At 33.9% G+C, this 15,904-nt stretch overlaps 1 protein-coding gene across 1 annotated transcript in view; it reads left to right on the top strand.

Annotated features, from left to right (window-relative positions):
* The window catches only part of LOC149802773 (B9 domain-containing protein 1-like), a 67,025-nt gene extending 53,887 nt beyond the window's left edge, over positions 1-13,138 (top strand). The window contains exon 6 of the mRNA XM_089952200.1: positions 9,925-13,138. Coding sequence (XP_089808326.1) covers positions 9,925-10,082 — 158 coding nt within the window. The 3' untranslated portion in view covers positions 10,083-13,138. The remainder of the gene's footprint in view (positions 1-9,924) is intronic.
* Positions 13,139-15,904: the final 2,766 nt, after the last annotated feature.

A 15,904-nucleotide genomic window follows, 5' to 3' on the forward strand; every position in this document is an offset into this window, starting at 1 on the left:
GTCCTTGTGACCAGAAGAACAAAATTAGTTTCTGCATAATAACTTGAGTTGTCCACTATCTACAGTAATCAGTCTTTGTGGAAGATGCCAGCATGGGGTAAGGAAGAATCCTGTTATTTCTGTTCAAAGGACAAAGTCACTGTGACTGAAAGAAGGAAAATGCTTTCTGCATAATAACTGAAGTTCTAGACCACATACATTCATCAAAGTTTGCGAAGTGATTGCTCTTACAGGGTTCTTACGGTCTTTCAAGGTCTTTCATTCACAGTTTGGGAAAAATGAGGTAGCATTTTTTAGGCCTTGAAAGTTTGGGAAAATCAATCAAATTACCCTGAGATCTTTAAAAATCTTTGAAAATTGAAATAAACCCAAACATTTTAGTTTCTTTCCAGCATAGTCACAAAAAAAATTGTCCAAGGTTGTTAGATTTGGATTTAGTCGAATTTTCCTGGTTTCTTTCCTTCAAAGTTAGGAAATTAATTATAGTTTGAATTTCATCATTAAACACTATTGTCATATTTTGCGTTGTTTTCTCATATGGCATAGCTTGTATACAAAATGTTAGCAAAAATAGGCCTTAGAAATCTATGTTTGCAGTCTTTGAAAGTTTAGGAAAAATCTTTAAATTTTTCATTCAGAATTTTATACGAACCTTGTCTTAACATAATCTATTCATTCTTATGAGATGAGGCCAACTGCAAACTGCAGGCACATTATGCTAAGGCAGATCAGAATCTTTCTTGTTTGCAGTTTGACTTGACTTATAAGCAAGTATAAACAGTATGCAAAAGGTCTTCTCATTTTGGGGTGAAAGAATCAAGGTCATTGTGGGTAGTAAAGTGAAGATTTTACAGAATAACTTCTGTTCTAGAGTAAGTTACCAGATCAAACTTTGAAGATGGCTTGCACTTATAGTAATAATGAAACCTATATGTTCTGGATTGAAAAGATCAGCAGCCAAGTTCCTGGTACCAATTAAGTCTAATTAGATAATAATGGTTGCTGTACATTAATTTTAGTATCTTAAGTGCCTGCAAAGTGGGCTATTAAATGCAAGGCAGGCATAATTGTTGTGCAAGGTATGAACTTAGATTTCAAACTCATTGGTTTTTATATCCACATCAGAAACGGGGAAGATTTGCAAAAGTTTGGAAATTAGCTTCAAACATAGTTCCTAATGTTGTTGTAGCTAAATGAATTCGATATGGTTCCTAATGTTGCTTCTAACAGTCTGTTCAGTTTTTGTGCCTAGGGTGTTTCATAACTTTGGGCAAAATGCCCATTTTATATGAAATTTACAAAACAAATAATTTCAAAGTTCTGCAGGTTTAATGAAGTTATTAGTTTTTAGATCTCAGTTTATCGGGGTATCTTTCAGACAATGCAATTATAGAAGATACATTTAACCACTGCATATTGAATTAAGACTACACGGTATATTGGCTTTTACACTTCTGTACCAATTTACTTCAGGACTAAGAGGATTTTGTTGTTCGTGATGTATGTACTCTTTGAAGAGGTTGCAAATAATTCACGCAGAATTGAGTATTGATTGGATGATTCCAATATTTGATATGGTGACAGTATTACTTAAATTTGATCAATGGAGTCTCCTTTCTGACAGCAAGTGTACTTATCTTGAACATTGTTCTACTTCTTGAATTGATTTACTTGAGAATAAACAAGAAAATCTGATATTGGCCAAAGTTATCTCTCTTACTCCTCTGAATAAAATAAACAAGGATTGTATTTGACAGTTTGGTTTTTCACCTAATTTGGTACCGCATGAATTAGTTTTACTGTATTCTTCAAACAATTGTACTGGAATTAGGTGTTATTTTTGTGTTCTAAAACAAATTATGTTGGAAAGAAAATCCAATAATAAGATGATGATATCATGGCATGTTTATTGCTGTTCTGAACAGTTCTTGAAATAAATCAGCCAGCATCATCATCCATCTTGTTACTCAGATGCAAATTAAGTGCCAAACTACAGTAAATGACTGTACCAGATGACATGAGAAACAAGTTATTTTTAAAATTTATCTGTCCACTGAAGTTAAAGAAAAATAGATGTAAAGTCAGAGCTCTCGATTAGATTTGCACAAATTGGGTGTTTTACTTCAGGACTGGAACTAATTGGGTTTGAAAATTTAAATATGGTAATGTTATGGACACAATAAGCCTATGGCATCAGACTGAGTCCTTATCATTAAGACACTTACTATGACTTTGAGAATATGTAAGATGTTTTAGTGACAAAGATTAACAAGGGTATGATTGATTTTTAGGCTCCAGAAGTGGTGGAAAATGGACAAGTTTGTGAAGAGAGGCCAGTGTTAGAATCTGCAAATTTGCCACACAAATGAGATGTTTTATGATATATTTGTGACAAATAATACAAACAGAAAAGAAATAATGATTAATCATGTTGAAAATATAATTTTATTTTTTTTAAGTTTGATGCAGCATTTTTTTTTGTTCATTTTTGTTTTGGCAAAAGATGGTGAGGTCAAAATTAGGTTATTATCGGAAATAGATGACATATTGAAGTATAAGCTGACTCCTTATTTTTATTGGTTGAAAGATGAAATAAACTGGCTCTTATGTATGAACAGTCAGTCTAAAACTTCGAAAAAGTATTTTCTCATAAACTGTCAGGAAATGCACAGAATTGCGCAAACATAAAAGTTTCACATGTTTTATTGGCAGGAATCTCAGGGATTAAAACATAATTGCAACAGAAATAATCATTAAATTGAAAAATATGGATGAAAAACATGAAAAATCTATTCTAAATGATTTTATAGTGTTCTTTGCTCAGGAAAAAGACACAAGTTGATACTGTATGCAGAATACAGACAGTTTCGTTGTCCTCAAAGGGGATATTGGTAATATTGACGTGAGAAAGGCAAAGTTATCCATTCTTTTTCGCATATGTAGGGAAAATTACACGCACCCAAGCCACTAATTTGTTTGAGAATTTGCATGGATCCTGTTCTCATTGTGATTGGTTTTTATGATTTGAAATAGGCATGAAACATCCAAAATGTTTAGCATCTGGATCGTTTACAAAGGTACCTAAACTAGAATTAACTGTGCCTGTGAATAAAAGAATACACTGAAAACTTAGGATCGAATTTTTAAAATTAAACTTTTTTGTGTACATCGAATGTACTTTACAAACTTGGTAATTTGTTTTTGTTGATATACGTGTAAAAATATGCAGATATGGTTCTTATCTAGAAAGTTTCAAGAGGCCAGTACAATATAATTCCAGAAAATATTTATTACAAATCCTCTGGTTAGTATCATGGAGAAATTGTTATAGTCCTGAAATACTGTGGTATCTAGTCAACATCGCAATTTTTTTTATAACATCAGGATAAAAACACTGGAAAAAGATACAACTGTATTTTAGTTTTTCTAAACAAGTAAAAGATTATTATGTTACAAAGATGCATCAAAGTAAATGATTCAATGGTGGCATGAAGGGGACATTTTGAGACTGAGAAGACTACAGTAGCATGGTTTTATAAGGTCATCAGACAATGCAACCGTAGATTATAAGTCCAGCTGCAAATAACATATACCCTGATCTACCACTGCATAATGCTCCAGTTGATGAAAGTCTTTGTTGTTTCTTTTACTAATTACTCCTAATAGACTATATAGACTTGATTCTGCCAGTGCATTATACAAAGGCAGATCTGGGTCTGTGCAATTTGTATTTGGACTCAACCTGCAAGCAAGTGTCTATGGTACATTTAAAGGTAAATGTTGAGTGCAGGTTTGATTGTATATGATCTAAACTACTTAGATGACCACCTCTGTCTGGATGGGTTCGAGTCCAAGGATCGGCTAGTGTGGGTACATGGGAAAGCCTGTCAGTAGCTTCTCGTTGGTCAGTGGTTCTTTCCTGGGATTTCCAGGGTTCTTCCTCCACCAGTTATACTGGCCGCCATGTATAGCCTATCTTGTGCTGAAAAATGGCGTTAAACCCTAGAACAACTTAGATGACCACTTGGTTGAGCTACAAGGAGATCACGTATAAGATTAAACCAATCAGACTTGTTCTGTCAAAGATACTGTGGCTCGATGTGACAGAGAAATGGAGTCGACCTGGATATCCAAGAATGCAGTCTCATTGGGTCACTGAAATCCAATTTCTGAGAAAGAAAAACATACTTGTTTTATTTTTAATTATTGTCTGTACCAAAACTTGTTGCATACTTTTCTGCCATTCAGTTATACACCTTTTAAGTGACTGTGTCCTCATACAGATGATGTTAGAGTTCTAATAGATTGCTGGTAGTGATGAATTATCCAGAACTGTATCAGTACTTTTAGCCAATAAGTTGCTTATATTTGAATTCACTTGTTCTTTAACAAAGATGAGTTACCCATCTCTCTTTTCAGCCCTTGTGTAATTTATTCCCCAGTATAAGAGAGTAATTACTATAGGCAAAGCATACATGTTTTATGAAAAATTTCTATCCCAATTCTTTTCTTTCTTTTGTGAAACTGCTCAGAATAGAATTGCTTTGAATGCATTCTTATATTACCATGAACATCGAAAGTGATGATGATTTGATTTTTTCACTAATTTAAAGAAAATTCATAATAATAACAGCCTAACATTGTGCCAGTTAATGGTAATGTGAGAAATTACATTAGTAGATGAATCTGATTAAGACCAATTGGCACCTATACAGGTGGCATGACTATTGGTCATAATTTTCACAGAAAGCATGCATAATCACAGTTATATAGAAACATAATGGGGCAGCACTGGGGCTACATGTAGTTTTTTGTTGAATACATTTCTGTATTAGTTCCATATTTTGCAGCAAGAACATACAATTGCCAGTAAGAAGGAAAGGCAAGAAATTGTTGAATCATTTGTTTCCAGACACCATGTACAAAAAGTGTCATTCTTTGCTAGATTTGTATATAATCTGTTTGAACACCTTGACTGCCCATAATATTAAAATTTGTGAAAAGTACAAGATAACTTTAAAAATTTTGAAGACTTATTGGGTTGGTTTAATTACCCATTTACTCTAAATTTAGAATGAGATTTCTTGCACATTGTATGAAAATGAATGCCTGAGTATCTATACTTCTTCATTTCATATAGAAAGCCCATTTGAATGATTTTACATGATAGAAAACAAATTTTAATTAAACCCATCTCATCATAATCAGTTGTTTATCAGGGCTTTAATGTTAGTGATTTGGTTGTCTGTCTGGGCTCTGACTTACATTCATTTGGTCATCTGTCTAGTCTTTGACTTTCAGTCATTTAGTTGTCTGTTTAGTCCAGGACTTCCAGTCATTTGGTCATTTGGTTGTCTTTCTGGTCTATGACTTTCAATCATTTGGTTGTCTGTCTGGGCTATGACTTTCAGTCATTTGGTTGTTTGCCTGGGCTATGACTTTCAGTCATTTGGTTGTTTGTCTAGTCTTTGACTTTCAATGATTTGTTTGTCTGTATGGGCTATGCCTTTCAGTCATTTGGTCATCTGTCTAGTCTTTGACTTTCACTCATTTGGTTGTCTGTCTAGTCTTTGACTTTCAGTTATTTGTTTGTCTCTCTGGGCTATGACTTTCAATCATTTGGTTGTCTGTCTGGGCTTTGACTTTCAGTCATTTTATTGTCTAGTTGTAAATTTTAGTTATCCAGGGCTGTTAAGTAGTGGGGTTTTCCACCCCTGAGGTATAAAAAGGTATTTATATTCCTTGTTATCCTCAATAGAACCTGGATTTTTCATCTATAGTAAGGAACCAATGTAAAGGCTGTTGTTCTCAATAGGACTCACAGCACCTAATTTAACTTCCAGCTGCAGTAAACCCATGGAAACATCATGATATTTAAATATTCTGTAACTTGTAATTTTTTAATGCGAATGTTTGAACCAGTATTTCTCAGTATACACCCAAGCTTCTGTGTAGAGAAAGCCATATGAGCCAAAGCATGCTTTTTTTTATCTACATGTGTTTGAACAAATGTTTTAAATTTGGCACCTAAATAATCAGTTGCTAATTTCAATAACAAGTTTTCCAGTGTCAAAACTTGAAAAGGACTTAAGTTTCATCAATTAAAAAACTGTCAAATTATTTTTTTAATGAAAATTTTGCTTTTCATTATCAGCCAATCATGGTCAGCCTAACCATTTATCCTCTGTTTTATCTGTTTGACTGGTTTCTAGTTTTCCATATAAATAGTACCTTAAGTCCTTAAATGACATTGTTATATTGTGTTTATGCAACCCAGATACTCATGAGTGGATCATTCTTTGATTTCAGTCCATTCAGTCAATGTAATGAAATTAATGAAATGCACTTGACCAACATAAGTGTCCATTTTCTTTGTGAACTGTTTAAATAACATCAGCGAGTCTTCAATTTTTTTGAAAAATTGATTATACAGAGGATTAACTTCCACAAGCAATACTGCATTTGAAGTGAAACAAGTATGTTACATTGTGGCTAAGGAGTGGCCTGTGTTTGCAATTTAAAGATAAAATGTATGCTATGATCTCTTTAAGTGATATTTAGACAAAATGAGTTTACTAAATTATTCTCGCAAAGAATGTCATAAGGAAGATTTAATGAAAGAAATTTAACATGAAAGTGGAGGGCTAAGAAATAAGACTGACACTGAAACAGAGGTAATTATTTCTCCAAGGAGACATAGCCAGACTCTGTGGCATCAGAAATGTAAAATTTGACACAACAAAGAGACAGCAACATTTTCAGCCACATTGGGGTGATAATTGTCCATGGCTTGAATTCATTGACTCAGAAGAAAACAGTATTTACAGTTATTGAAAACATTATCCCAAACAGGCATGGGTTGAAAATTCAACCAGTGTATTTGTCAATGGAACTGACAAATTCAGGATTTAATGAAGCAAGTCTCGTAACAGCTTTTGACCTCATAAAGCCTGTGTTGCACCATGTATACATGGTACCAGCCAGCATGTGCAGAAAATACCTAAAGTTGCGGTTGGTGGAACTCCGCTGGGAAAGGCCATTTTTATAAGAACATGTATATAAGAATAAAATGCAAATAAAAACTAAAATGGAATGAGAGCTCTTGAACACATCCTTCACTCCAGCCTGATATGGAAAACAGTTTTCTAGTTCATGGAAATGTTGTTTTGTACTCCAATAGATGAACATTAAATTTGATGATTACTGGCATTTTGAGATTTGTCTCAGGGCAAGTGACTTTGTTCTGTAAATTGATCAAGAAATTGAGAGAAGATAAAGTCTGAATTCATGTAAATTTCTTTCCATTCTTGCTGATGGAAGTATGGATGCTACCAAATTGGAGCAAGAAGTAGTGTATATCAGAAACCTTAACAGTAAAAAAGACCTAAACACTTAAGCCCTTTTAAGAAATAAATATAATGTACATTATTTCTTTTGATTTTTCTATGGATAAAACGCATACATATCATTGAGTCTAGGCAAGAGATTGAAATTTTTGGACAATTGAAAATGTAGATGGGAAAACCACTTGTCTGGGACAAGTGGTTGAAAACAAAATATGACCATCACCTCGATGAATGTCAGTAATTGTATAATATAATTGAGAATACTCATTGAAGTTAAGCAAAGATATAAAATGTTCATTCCAAATTACATGTACACTAAAACATTCGAAGATCAGAAACATATGGTATGATTTTCTCTATGAATTGTTGTTTTTTAATTAGAGATATTTACTTTGTTTATGTGTCTAATTCTTGACTGTCAGGACTTTTATATTTTGATAGAAGTCACTGATTAAAATCTTAATTACAGCAATGGAATTTTTTGTTTTCATGTCAGAGGTTGTAGGCATCGTCTTGGACTTTTATCTTGGCCAAAACAAAATGTTACATGCAGCTTTGAATAACATTCCTAATCAAGTGTTGTAGAAATTAGGCCTTTGCATAAAAATGCAAGAAAGATAATGACTGTTTGATCTTTTACAAAGATATAAATATTGTCACTCAATATGTTATCTCCTTTTTTAATGACTAACTTTTTGAAATTAAGTGCCCATGAATATGTCCTTTGTTTTAATCAAGCCACTAAATTTGATACCCTGAAATTTAAAGTGATTTACAGTATCAAAATTGTACTAGATGATTATTATAATAAACCTTAAAATAATTTGTCTTAAATGTATTTATGATGTTTGAAGCAAGTTTTTTCTTTTTGATTGTGTACCTTCATTATTTGCAAGTTTTCAATTTTGTATTAAAATTATGACATGTTTCATATCATTACCATATGTACTTGCTTGAAAGATGAGTCCAACTGCTACTGAACAGACCCAGATATGCTGGCATGCAGTGTACTGGCAGATCTGGGTGTGTTCAGTAGAAAAAACAACATAGACCCTAATCTGCAGGTGCATTATGCTATGGCATATTATGATCTTTGTTGTTTGAAATTTAACTCAACTTATAAGTGAGTATATACAGTATGTTCTTCATCATATCTTGAGCTTTATACAACTTTATCTTTGGGAAGGCTCAAATAAACTTCCACTGTTAATGTACATGTTAGATCCTATTACTACTTAAGGAAATATATTCTTTGAATTGTCTTTATTACTCTGCTCCTAATGGGACTGATAGATTATAAATCATTAATATAAAAATGAAAAAGTCACACTGGTGGTCTACATAAAAACAAGTATTCTACAGGGAACATGGTTGCATGTAGGTGAAGCCAAACACTGGAACTATACAGTGTTTCAAAAACAGTATTTTGCTTGAACTACCATATATCTTGTCATATAAGTATGTGTGTGTGTGTGATTTGGATTTTAACATAGCTTTAACAACATTTCAGTCATATCACTATGATGTCTGTAGTGTGGAAGTTTATGGTGATGTCTAGCACTGGGGGTCATGCCGCATACATGTAGTATCATGCCCACTGGTCACATTATTTTGACATCAGGCCGACCAGTCCTGAAATTAACCTCTTATTGCTGAGCGGCTAGCGAGGCAGCTGTTTGTACCATTTGTATAAGTCTTTGATATGACTTGGCCTGGGTTTGAACCCCTGACCTCTGGCATCCGAGGCAAATTCCTGGCTTATAAATCAAGTCTAAATGCAAAAGAACGTAGATCCTGATCTACCATTGCATAATAAGCCAGTAGATCAGGGTTTATACATAGACCCAGATCTGCTAATGCATCATGCAAGTGCAGCTCTGGATATATGCAGTGTGTAGTTTGACTCAACTTAGATGCAAGTATATTTGGTACTGCAACATTCCATTATTTATTGCATATTCCCATGTTAGGTAGTGACAGTTGCAACTTATAAAACATTTATGAATAATTTGCCATGCGAAGACTATTTCTTGGAAACTGTTTAGACAAGTTATTATGTTTGATAAATATCAAAATGTAAGTTAGGTCTTCAACTGTAAATATAACTGGCATCATAAAATCAATCTTTTATAGTTGTATAAGACTTTTTGGCAGTTTCTTGCCCAGAAAATTCTGATTCTGTAGAATTTTATGTTTTCCCGGGGAAATAGTCAAATTCAGGGTGTTAAGATTCAGATGGATGACATCAATTGTCTTTTATCGCAAGATGTATAAGATTTGCATGATACAAAAAAAAATATCATAAATTCTTAATGTTCTTGGCCACTGGTTGAGCAATTTTTGTATCCACCAGCTTAGGAAAGTTGAAACATTTTCTTAGGGAAGTAAAATGTTCAATTTTTGTTTTTCGGGAATATTGAATGTGAAGAAAATATTCCATATTATTTGCCCAATTTTGGAAAATATTGATTTTGATATATGTAGCTCTTTGTTGGATTTTTCAGCAATTACTTCTGATAAAGACAAGTAATTCCAAATAATCAGTACTTTAATAGACTCATTGTTTTTATTTTTGCAGTGACCAGAGTTAGATCTCAGGGATTTGTTACTGTGTCCTTCAATGTGGTGATGAAGGATATGAAGAAACTAGGTTACGATGTCCTGCCTTCTGACATGTCCACAGTCAATGTCCCAGAGAATGTAGGTGTCCAGCAAGGAAGAGTTTCAGAAGCATAGACTGGTCTCTGATAACAGCAGAATATATAGATATCTAAGTGATGGATATTTTAAAACAGATATTAAGAAATGAAAGTCTCAATTTATTCAACCTTAGGATTTAAACATTGGCACAGATGAAGGCTGTTTTTGGTCACGTCTTACACCTCTACATGCACACATCTCACATCTCAGCCAAAATAAAGTGTTACCTTGTAGCGTTGAATAACTTATAATTTGGAATCAGTTCCAATCAAAGGATGTATGTATGTATGTATGTGTGTGTGTGTATATATATATATATATATATATATATATATATATATATATATATATATATACATATACATACAGAAGACAAATCTCATTGATGGATCCTTCAAAAACTATTCTAGGAGAAAGTCCACAATTCTTATCCTTAGAACTTAATCATTGCATTCTGTCATGGGGTTCCTGTACTTACACACTTCAGTTGGCAGATAGGCTTGTTATTAAAAGTTATTAACAGTTTAGTTACTTAAGAAATGACCATAGCAATTAACTATTACAGATTTTAATGCTATAAAGATTATATGGTTACTACTTTCTCTTTCTCAAAAGATCTTCAGTCGAGTAAAGTGTAGCAGCTTATTTCTTAAATTGCCGTTGCCTCAAATAGCTTTAAACTGGCAAGGGAATTATTGTTCCCTGAATGAGCAAGATCCATGTATTTTAGAATTTAATGATCTTGCATCTGATTGACTGAGCTAGTTACCACTCATTAGTCCATGTTTCTAATCTAATTTTGAGTAAACTTTGAATGTTGTCTTATGTCATTAGGATCTTGGATCTGTTTGACAACAGTATTCCTGCTTACTGATGAGGTCATTTACATACGATTGGCTGAGCTTGTTATCCCTCTGCGTCCGAAGTCTTATATCCAGTCCAGTTTTGATCAAGCTTGGAATATGGACTTATATTGTCAAGATCCTGACAAGTTTGATAATGTGTGAATTCTTTGAGGTGATCTCGCATCTGGTTTATAAAGCTTGATATGACTCTGTAAGCCATAATTTAATCCAGTATTGATCAAACTTGGAATATTGCCCTTTATGATCTAGCTCTCCCACGAGCTCATTAATTCTGACAATATTAATGAAGTTATCTTAAATCTGATTAGCTGGATTTTTACCATTCCTAAACCTGTATTTCTGATCTGTTTTGTTAAGCCTGATGATTATTTATAAACTTAGATGATCAAGATCTGAGATTATTTCATTTATCTTCAAGATTTGTGCATATTAATGAGATGATCATGTATTTAATTGGCTGAGGTTGTCAACACTGCAGTGACTCTACTTATTATTAGAATTAGCTATACTAGTCAAAGACCACAGGAGCTTATGCCTGCCATCCAGTATATGTATCTGGCCTGCCATCCAGTGTATGTATCTGGCCTGCCATCCAGTATATGTATCTGGCCTGCCATCCAGTATATGTATCTGGCCTGCCATCCAGTGTATGTATCTGGCCAATAGCAGGCCTGCCATCCAGTATATGTACATCCAATTGCAGGCCTGCCATCCAGTATATGTACATCCAATAGCAGGCCTGTCATCCAGTATATGTACATCCAATAGCAGGCCTGCCATCCAGTATATGTGCATCCAATAGCAGGCCTGCCATCCAGTATAATTTTATGTACATCCAATAGCAGGCCTGCCATCCAGTATATGTACATCAGTAGTGCTGGATGCCTGTTTTTCTTAATCACTGTTTACTGCATCTCCTGAACTACTGAGATGATTGTCATGAAACTTTACACATATTCATATCCAGGTGTACTAAACACAGAGTGTGTCCCACAGGCATCTGATATGGTCACCGTGACATGTTGACATCAAGGTCTCAGTAAAAGACTTCTTATGGTTTCTGGTTGGTCCTTAATAAAATTGGTGCTGCTTCAACATCCAACAAATCTTCATGATGGCCATTTTGAAAATCTCATCTGTGCTTTTCCTAAATGGATGGTAAAACAACATGTGGTTTTTCACTATGATGAAGTTTAACTTTTTAATTTTAAATTTTCCTGAATGAAAATCATGCCAATCTGACAGCCATTATAGAGTCATCTTATAAATTTTGTTTTTGTAACTTCTTTTGAATGTACCAACAGATTGTTTTTTTCTTCACCAAAAGACTTAGATATTGTGTTGGTCCTAAATGAAATTGGTGCCAATGAAATCTCCAGCATGGTTTGAGGCTGGTCTCTCAGCACATAATATGGACTTGGTATATAATTTTTTCTTTTCAACCAGATCCCATGCTTTTGGGATCATGGTTTGTGACAACATATTTTTAGCTCTACTGGCCATATACCAGAAGAGTTTACGGGATGGTCTGTTGTGTATCATCTTTCCATCCTTTAGAACATGTTTAATATCCTCCTGAACTGTTTAGAGGATAGCCATGAAACTTAAGACACACATTTATCCCTTGGTCTAGTTGGTTCTAAGTAAGATGGCATGACTTGAGACATCTTAAATCTCTTGAAAATGGTGCCACACACATCCGGAAAATCTTCTTTGCTGCTACTAGTCCTGCATGAATGGCCATATCAACATCTAATTTTTTATATAGAATTCCTGGAAAATTATACTCATCCAGTAGAGCATCAGTCCTTGTGTGTAGGGAGTGATCAGAAATAAATCATTACTTGTTTATGGCACTTGCAGACTCATTCACTTAGAAATTTCAAAGAATGAGAAATGCAACGAGTTGCCACATTTTTATGTCATGGGTAGTATTTATTCTTTGTTTTCAGAAGAAACTGTTGTCCTAATAGTAGTGTGACACAAATGGAATGGTACAATAGGGATGATTTTGAAATAAGTAGTGTTTTACATTGGATATTCAGAATGTACAGAATTTCACGTTTTTTATATACCTAATTCTATTGTTACACAGTCACACATATCATTGAATCCTATAAAATACAATAGACATGAATATTTGTATTAACTATTTATTTGAATATGCATAAATTTTACGAACTAGCATGGTATGTACAAATGTAAATAAAAATATTATTTGACTAACAGTTCTCAGATTTATGTTTCACTTTTGTTATATATTTGCAACAATTTATGTAGTTACTACTCTAGACCTTAAATTTTGTTAGGGACCAACACAGTCTACCATTATTCTGCTAACTGGTTGATCAATCAAAGGAATAGGTTGAAGATGAGCCTTAGGTATCTTCTGATTGGGTTTTCCTACCATTTGTAAAGTGTGACATGATCTACAGTATTTAGGAACATCACTTTTAAGTTTCAGTAATAATGATTCAAGATCTTGTGACAAGTCTTATTGACTCTGAATGTGCCCATTCGTGGGATCGACTGAAAACCTTGGAAGAAGAACTTGATAGCTCACTGACCATTCATCACCAGCAATTACCTCAGGCAGTCTCCATTTTCTCATAAGGACCCCATTTTTCACAAGGTAAGAAACTGGGGCTTGTTTTTTCTTCAGTTTCACTTATAGTCCTCTGAAACAAACAGGAGATCTCAGGATCTTGTTCCTGTTTGACAATGAGTGATTGTCTTTTTATCACCCTGATTAGAATAAAGAGAATTAGTATTAAAGAAAGGTTCAGTCTGATCAATACCTATTGACTGATCAATACTAGGGGTAAAGTTGACCTTGTAAGATAAACTCGCCAATAAAAGTGTCAGCTAAAGATAAAAAATTTTGATCAACATATTTCTGAACAGCTCTTTTTGCCTTAGCTCTGGTAATAGCACAAGCAGGATACAAATCAGGATTTCAGATCCACCCTTTTATCCAAGCAAGGGTTCTCAGTTAATAGTGCATTAACCACAACCTCACCTCCAGCTATGCCATTACCAGGTAATAAAGAAAGACCCTCTATATATAAGGAATAACTAATCCAGCAGTCATGGTTCCTTAGACTAATGCCAAATTGATACAGTGGAGAGGAAAACTGCACTCTACTCCTGAATAGAAACACTTTCACTAGAAGAAGACTAAGGTAAAGTACCTGATAACAAAAGACTCCAAGAAGCTCCTGCATCCCTAATATTTTAATAGGAATAAGCTTCAACCACCAATAAGAATTATATAAAATCTATATACAGTGTGAACCCACTATAACACTGTAGTTGAGAGCCATAGAATCCGACTGTATTATAAGCAACCAAGTCAGTTAGCTGAAGAAAATGATGTACCCCCATAAATTAGTGGGGGGAGGTAATAAATGCAGGCGCAAAAATTACATGCTTCATTGGCACAGTTACCATCTTAAATAACTGCATATTAAATGAGAAATACACCCGTAGTGAAAACAGAGAAGGCATATATAATATTTTACTTTATTCAGAGAATGACGCATTGTTACATATATGTGTATACTGTTTATATATACAAGTCTAATGTATAGCATGAATAGAGTATCAACACCGTGCAATTACCTGTGAATCTTATCACATACTTTCAATCCACAAATTACAATACAAGAAATTCCATCTAAAATATGCACACAGAGGTTTAAAATATTCAATAATTTTGTCAAAGGTCATATTGGTCGGAATTCAATGGAAAAAATAGCACAATATCATAACGAATGACAAAGCACATTTGCTTTTCAGTACGTACCCAAGTCAGTGTAAGTTAGTTTGCATTTTAAGCCCACGTTGGTAGTGTTTGCAAGCATAAACTTTTTACATGCAAAATGAAATCTTTGATGGAGCAGTAAATGTGTTAAAGTTATACTGGAAAATGAAACCATTTGTCAGATTCCATTGCTTTTATTTAAGTCTGGTACTGACTTTCCTTTGAAGAAAGGTTCTTTGTTTTTATTGAAGATTGTAGTCAGCATTCTTTGATAAAGGGTGCATGTGTTATTGAAGACACCACTAAAGGACAGCTTTGGAGAACCAAACAAATGCCTGTTTATTATTGTGGCGGCAACATCAAATAATTGTATTGCATGATTGAGACTGATTTTTTTTTTCCATTTGGCATTTAGTACATTTTCATAATGTTTGGTGCTTGAAGGGTAATCTGTTTTCTTTGAAATTTCAGCAAACTATTTTATCTGGATACTTTTAAAAAAAAGGAATTGGCCATTGTTAGGTTGACTGTAGTTACTGTTCCTCCCTGCCTATTGAATAGACCAACAAGTAAGATGTTGTGGGTGTTTTTATTGTTTCTTTTTTTATATTTGTGGTAGCAGAGTTATGCTGCCTCCCACATATGCGTCAGAAATTTAAGAAAGGGTCAATGGATAATAGTGATGCAGGTGTTCTGGTCTGATGACAGGGATTACTATAGAAAATGTGAGTGTTCTGGAGGATTTAATTTTGAATTTAAAAAAGAGAAATTTTACTTACCATCTGCATACAAATGTCAGTCTATGTAAATATGTTAATTGCTAGCAAGCAGCCGAAAATCTGACAGAAGATAGATTATGAGATAATGCCTTGTCCAGTTGATCTCTGCTTCCAGAAATGTCAACAACAAAAAAAGCAGATATCTCACAACATACAGTACTCATGTTAGATGCCAACATAGGCAGATTATGATATAACAATGCACCGTTTAGATGGTTTGTCAATATGGACAAAGAATTTGTTTATGCAACAATATATAAATTTCAGTGCATTTTATATCAAGTTTGCGGCTTCCTTTCATGGGGCCTCTAAATTTCTCCACTCCAAACCAATGGTTGTATATACAAGTTTAAACAGCCAACAATGTCCCCAATAAAAAGTAATCACCAGATGGTAAAAAATCACAATATGTGACACTGGCGAAGCCCTGCGCAATCCCTGAATAAATGT

This window comes from Sinohyriopsis cumingii, chromosome 3 (genome assembly GCF_028554795.1).
Source record: "Sinohyriopsis cumingii isolate HCF-2022 chromosome 3, ASM2855479v2, whole genome shotgun sequence".
NCBI lineage: Eukaryota > Metazoa > Mollusca > Bivalvia > Unionida > Unionidae > Sinohyriopsis > Sinohyriopsis cumingii.